The following is a 5663-nucleotide window of genomic DNA, read 5'->3' on the forward strand; positions in this document are numbered from 1 at the left end:
ACGGGCAATTAAGTCCCACCAATTCACATTAACTGTAAGTCTTTGAACTCTTAGAGGAAACCTGCACGGACATGGGGAGAACATGCCAAATTTTAACCTTCATCTAAACAATCCGGATGCTGTATGGTGGCAGCACTACCTGCTGTGCCATCGTGCTCCAACCCCAACCCAGCAAGCTCATCGCTGATGCCTAATAATATTTTAGTCACTTAACTATAACTGTGACAGACACTGTGATGTCAGGGAAAAGCAGGAAGTGTCAGTGGGTCTCCAGAAACCTGGTTTCTCTGGTCATCATCTGGCTCTCATTCTCATGAAAACAGGAAAAAAGATGAACAGTGTGAATCCAGTTCTCTTTCTCCTTCTTTTTCTTTCACCAGGTAAGATTTCTGTCCTTTCATAGGCGAGCCACCATTAAACTGCAGAAATATAACTTTTTTTAAGGGTGTGCTTTATTAGCTTTGTTATTTTTTTCCATTTTCCATTATTTCCATAATGAAAAATTGTAAATATGCAACCGGTGAAAAAATGGAAAAAACAGAATGGAAAAAATGCAATACGGGAAGAAAATGTTAAATTTAATTTTTAAATTATTAAGTTTTTAAGGTCGTAGTAACTTTCAGATCTTTTTAATGTCATGAGAATGTTTGAAACAAAGTTTGTACTTATGCTCTTTTACCAACGTAGATTTGGAATTCATGTATAACTAGGAAAATGACACAGATGATAAGGGCCTCATTGTATTCAATTTAAATTAATATTTTTTGGAGTAGCTTATTTGTTTAATACGTGTGCAGCACTGAGTGTCGTTTCAGCACTATGCAGATCTGGTCTGTGTTGAATTTGCATGTTCTTCGAATGTTCATGTAGGTTTCTTCCAGGTGTCCTGGTTTCTCCTCACAGTCCAAATATGCATTTCAGGTGGATTGGTGAGTATAAATTGCCCTTAGTGTGTGAAATTGTGAGAGAATAGGTGTGTGAGTGTCTGTGTTGTTGTTGCAGTAGAACACTATCCAGGGTATGCCATTCCTCTCGCCTATTATTCCTCATACGGGATCAGGAGCATGACGATGTTGCACTGGACAAGTGGTTATTGATAATGGATGGATGTTTTTATCTTCTGATGAGAATGTAGGCTTTTAGAAGCGCTTTTGTAATCCTTTTATTTATTTTTTTGTGTTTAATTTCTAATAAAATTTTGTAGGTGTAATTGGCTGAATGTTTGCTGGTGAAAATACCAAACACCAAATTTTCATTCACTAGGAAACAACAGTGATCCTTCAAGGTGGAATTAGCATATATTTAGCTGTTTGAACATAAATAGATTTCTCAGAAGTAGATTGCAATGGAAATTTTTTATCATAAGGTGTGGAAACCACACTTCATAAAACAAGCAAAATTTAAGTGCAGAGGTGAGAGCAGCTGTGGTAAAAGTTGTTTTTGCCAGAGAAGCGCTCCCAGTGGTTGAGAAAATCTGTGCATTAATGATGAAAATTAATATTTCAATTACTGTGAGAAGCACTTTTCTACACTTTTATTGGTACAGATGGAATTCACTTTAGAGGGAAAATACTTAAGTCAGTAAACAAATGTTCATGAAGACGTACACTGTGAAGGATACTGTTGGACACATTTCTGTTGTCTTTGCAGGAAGTCAGAGTGAGAAAAGAGTGAGAAATGTAACTGTACTGAAAGGACAGTCCATCACCGTCCCATGTTTTTACCATAGATGTGATGCCTGTACCAAACAGTTGTGCAAGGGTGAAAAAGAAGCTAACTGTCCAGTGAGATCGAATGTTGCCAGCATGTCAGTCAGTGATGATCCTGTGCAGGGTGTGTTCACAGTGTCCATGAAGGACCTGCAGAAGAAAGACTCTGGGATGTATATGTGTGTGCTGGACCGCAATGGACATTTCCTGTTATCAGTAAATGTATACAATATAACAGTCACTGGTAAGATGTCTTACTTATGAACTTCTCACCAGAATTTATTATTTAGAATCAGAATCAGAATCAGAATTAGAAGGAGCTTTATTGCCAAGTATATTCACACATACAAGGAATTTGTCTTGGTGACTGAAACTTCCACAGCACAGACAGAATGACAGTGACAAGACACAGATGAGAAGATAGAGTATGTGAATGAAGGATAAAACATATATAAAAATACACACACACACACACACACACACACACACACACACACACACACACACACACACACATTTTCAGAACCGCTTGTCCCATACGGGGTCACGGGGAACCGGAGCCTACCCGGCAACACAGGGCGTAAGGCTGGAGGGGGAGGGGACACACCCAGGACGGGACGCCAGTCCGTCGCAAGGCACCCCAAGCGGGACTCGAACCCCAGACCCACTGGAGAGTAGGACCGTGGTCCAACCCACTGCGCCACCACGCCCCCTATATAAAAATATAAGTACCTAATATACAAAATAGTCACTAGACATTATATATATGTGCAGGTATGTTCTATAGCAATGCAAGGGAATGTGAGTAAGACATATGATGTGATAAATAGATATAATTATAAATATAAATAGCGCTGTGTATTGCACTGGTTTACTCTCTAGGGGGGGATTTAGCTGTTCATGAGGTAGATGGCCTGAGGAAAGAAACTTTTCTTGTGCCTGGCTGTCCTGGTGCTCAGTGCTCTGTACCGCCGGCCAGATGGCAAAGGTTCAAAGAGGAAGTGGCCTGGATGTGAGGGGTCTAGAATGATTTTGCTGGCCCTTTTACTGACTCTGGACGAGTACAGTTCTTGGAGAGCTGAGGGGGGTGTGCCGATGATTCTTCCAGCAGTAATGTAATGACTGTAATGAAGTGCAGTAACATGTGTTAATGTGATTTCTAACAGGTTGTCGAGCTGACATACTGTGAGCCCCCCAAAACCCTACCCCAACAAACACCCTGCCCAGAGCTTGTTTAAATGAGTTTAACATCCTCTCCTCCCTACCTGTCTCTGTGTTCAGACACTCCAGGTGTGTCAGTAAAGGACAACATGATGGAGGCTGAACTGGGGCACAGTGTCACTGTACACTGTTTTTACAGCTACAGTTACAGAGGCAGGGAGAAGAAGTGGTGCAGGTCAAGAAAGGACAGTTTTTGTGTAACAACATGGTACAAAGACACATCCCAGCAGACAGTGACCCTAAAGGTGGACTCTACACTTGAGGTCTTCAGTGTGACAATGAGGGACCTACCACAGAAGGATAGAGGCTGGTACTGGTGCTCTGTTGGAGACCGACACTTTCCTGTTCATATCAGTGTCACTCAGAAAAGACACAGTAAGTGAAAAATTGAACAGAAATACATACACACACACACATACACTTTCTGAACAGCTTGTCCCATACAGGGTTGCAGGGAACCAGAGCCTACCTGGCAACACAGGGCGTAAGGCTGGAGGGGACACACCCAGGACGGGACGCCAGCCCATCACAAGGCACCCTAAGTGGGACTCGAACCCCAGACCCACTGGAGAGCAAGACTGTGGGCCAACCCACTGCACCACCGCACCCCCTTGAACAGAAATAAAAAGAAAAAAACATAACTAAAAAAGGTATACAACCAATATTCATCCAATGTGTTTAACATTGTGTGGGGGGCGCGGGGGCACGGTTCAGAAAATGTGTGTGTTTAACATTGTATATTGGTATACAACCAATATTCATCCAATGTGTTTAACATTGTATATTAAGTATTTTGATGGTGTGGAATTACAACCTGTCCTACATTTCATGAAACAGATTTTTGTCAGATAGATTTGAATCTTCACTTTAAAATATAGCAAGACTGATTTTCTTCACTCAATCAGGGTTGATTTCTGACTCATTGCAGCAACTGCAGCACCGATAAACCCAACAAGTTTAACTGAGAAACAACCACCGACTGCAATGACCACAGATACACCTTCAGCTCCAACAGTCTTTGTCTCCAGTTCCAGTGAAAGTGAGGATGACAGAAGGAAAACAAAAGGTACTTTATAAGTACTGTAATTCTCTTCATATTCATTCGAGCTCTGATGTTTCTCAACGCCAGCAGCAGTTTAACTGTAAATGCAGGAGAAAGATGACTGTAGACAATCAGAATAAATCATTCCTTTTTCATTGTTATTGGGGACAAAATTAATTCAAGGTCATTAAAAATCTAGTCTAGACATAAAGATCTTAGTATGTTTAAATTATATTTGGAAATTTGAAATTTCTTAGTTTTCAATTGAAACTTTGATGTTTTAGCTTCCCGTGTTTTACTGGTACCATAAAAAAGCACTGAAATGTTGTCAGAGGAACCCATCAGCTTGTGAAGATGCTTAGCTGAATCATTGTGTCTTTTGCTGTACAGCCGTTCTGTGCTGCTAACACTCCTGTCATCATGTGGACTTCTGCTGGTTCTGGGGGTAGTTGTCATAGTAACCAGGAAGTTGTGTCAAAAATGTAGTAAGTTTCTTTTTCTGCAAAAAACAAAACAATTTCCTAGCATTTTATTGCCAAAATGATAGCAAAAGGTATTTCCTTCAATAAGAAATATGATATGGATAATAAATGTATATTGTGGTTAGTGTGAACATTTAAATATCTGCTGACAGACATTTTCTGAAAGCAGACTGTCACGCCCTCAACTTCGGTGCAACAAGGAACACCTGCAACGGCTCACAGTGCAGAAGCATAAAAGGCGTGCGCAGAGCAGGGTCGAGCACGGAACCTTGTCAGCTTTGTTACTTGCTCACCTCATTTGCATCAGCCTTCCTACCTTTCCTATCCTGGCCGTCCTAGTCCTTGTTCCATAGCCCCTTCCTACGACTCTATCTGTGTTCTTTGACTTCTCGCTTGTCTCCTGGGATTAAGACTTTCGGATTGTCCCTTCACCAACATATGTTCATCGGTAACCCTGTGCTTGTCTTCTGACCACGTCTTTTGGATTCCCTTAATAAACGCCACCGCTCTGCACTGACTTCCTGGACACCGCCATGACAGAAGGTTCTGCCTCTCACACGGACCCAGCAGAGCAGGAGCGCTTCCAGCCCACGCTCGCCTCCCAAGGGGTGCTACTGGGAGTACAAGAACAAGCGATAAATCGCCTGACCGATGCCTTTCAAGATCTGGTAAACCCTCTGCATGGTAAGGGGCTGGTCGCGCTAGTAGAAACAGCTCCAAAGGAAGCCACCCCCTGCCGTGTCTGATCCACCGTCAGCTTCGCCTCCGCCGCCGTCCGAGCAAGACCATGGCTGGCCATTCCGGCGTGCGGGTTTTATTATGCAATGTGAGCTCATCTTTGCCAGTCTACCCAAAGTGTATCGCTTGGACCAGAGCTGGATCACTTACCTGATTTCTCTCCTGACGGGTCGGGCACTGGACTGGGCCACAGCCACTTGGGGGAGTTGTTCTCAGAGCTCATATGAGGACTTTAAGGCCCATTTCACTGCAGCGTTTGGGCTTCCTCTCCCCAACCAGACCATCAGTGAACGTCTCTTAGATATTAGACAAGGCGACCCCTCTGTTGCAGATTACGCCGTCAAATTCTGCACCCTTGCTAAACACAGCGGCTGGGACAACCCTGATCTGCTGGCCTGTTTTTGATGCGGGCTGAACCCCAGGCTCAGAAAGGAGCTGGCTTTTCAAAGAGAGAACTGAACACTCGACCGT

General features: G+C 42.9%; 1 protein-coding gene across 1 annotated transcript; it reads left to right on the plus strand.

Annotated features, from left to right (window-relative positions):
- Positions 1–1805: 1805 nt before the first annotated feature.
- Positions 1806–3313, plus strand: LOC114910533 (polymeric immunoglobulin receptor-like). The gene is made up of 2 exons (XM_029252075.1): positions 1806–1953; positions 2991–3313. Exons 1-2 carry the CDS (start codon positions 1806–1808, stop codon positions 3311–3313), a joined length of 471 nt encoding a protein of 156 aa, XP_029107908.1.
- Positions 3314–5663: the final 2350 nt, after the last annotated feature.

Source organism: Scleropages formosus, chromosome 1, assembly GCF_900964775.1.
Source record: "Scleropages formosus chromosome 1, fSclFor1.1, whole genome shotgun sequence".
NCBI classification, from domain to species: Eukaryota; Metazoa; Chordata; class Actinopteri; order Osteoglossiformes; family Osteoglossidae; genus Scleropages; species Scleropages formosus.

What these genes read in the sequence shown, in the direction of transcription:
- LOC114910533 (XM_029252075.1), top strand. Translation starts at nt 1,806, where the DNA reads ATGTCAGTCAGTGATGATCCTGTGCAGGGTGTGTTCACAGTGTCCATG. An exon ending in ATACAATATAACAGTCACTG is followed by an intron (nt 1,954 to 2,990) that starts GTAAGATGTCTT and finishes CTCTGTGTTCAG; the next exon opens with ACACTCCAGGTGTGTCAGTA.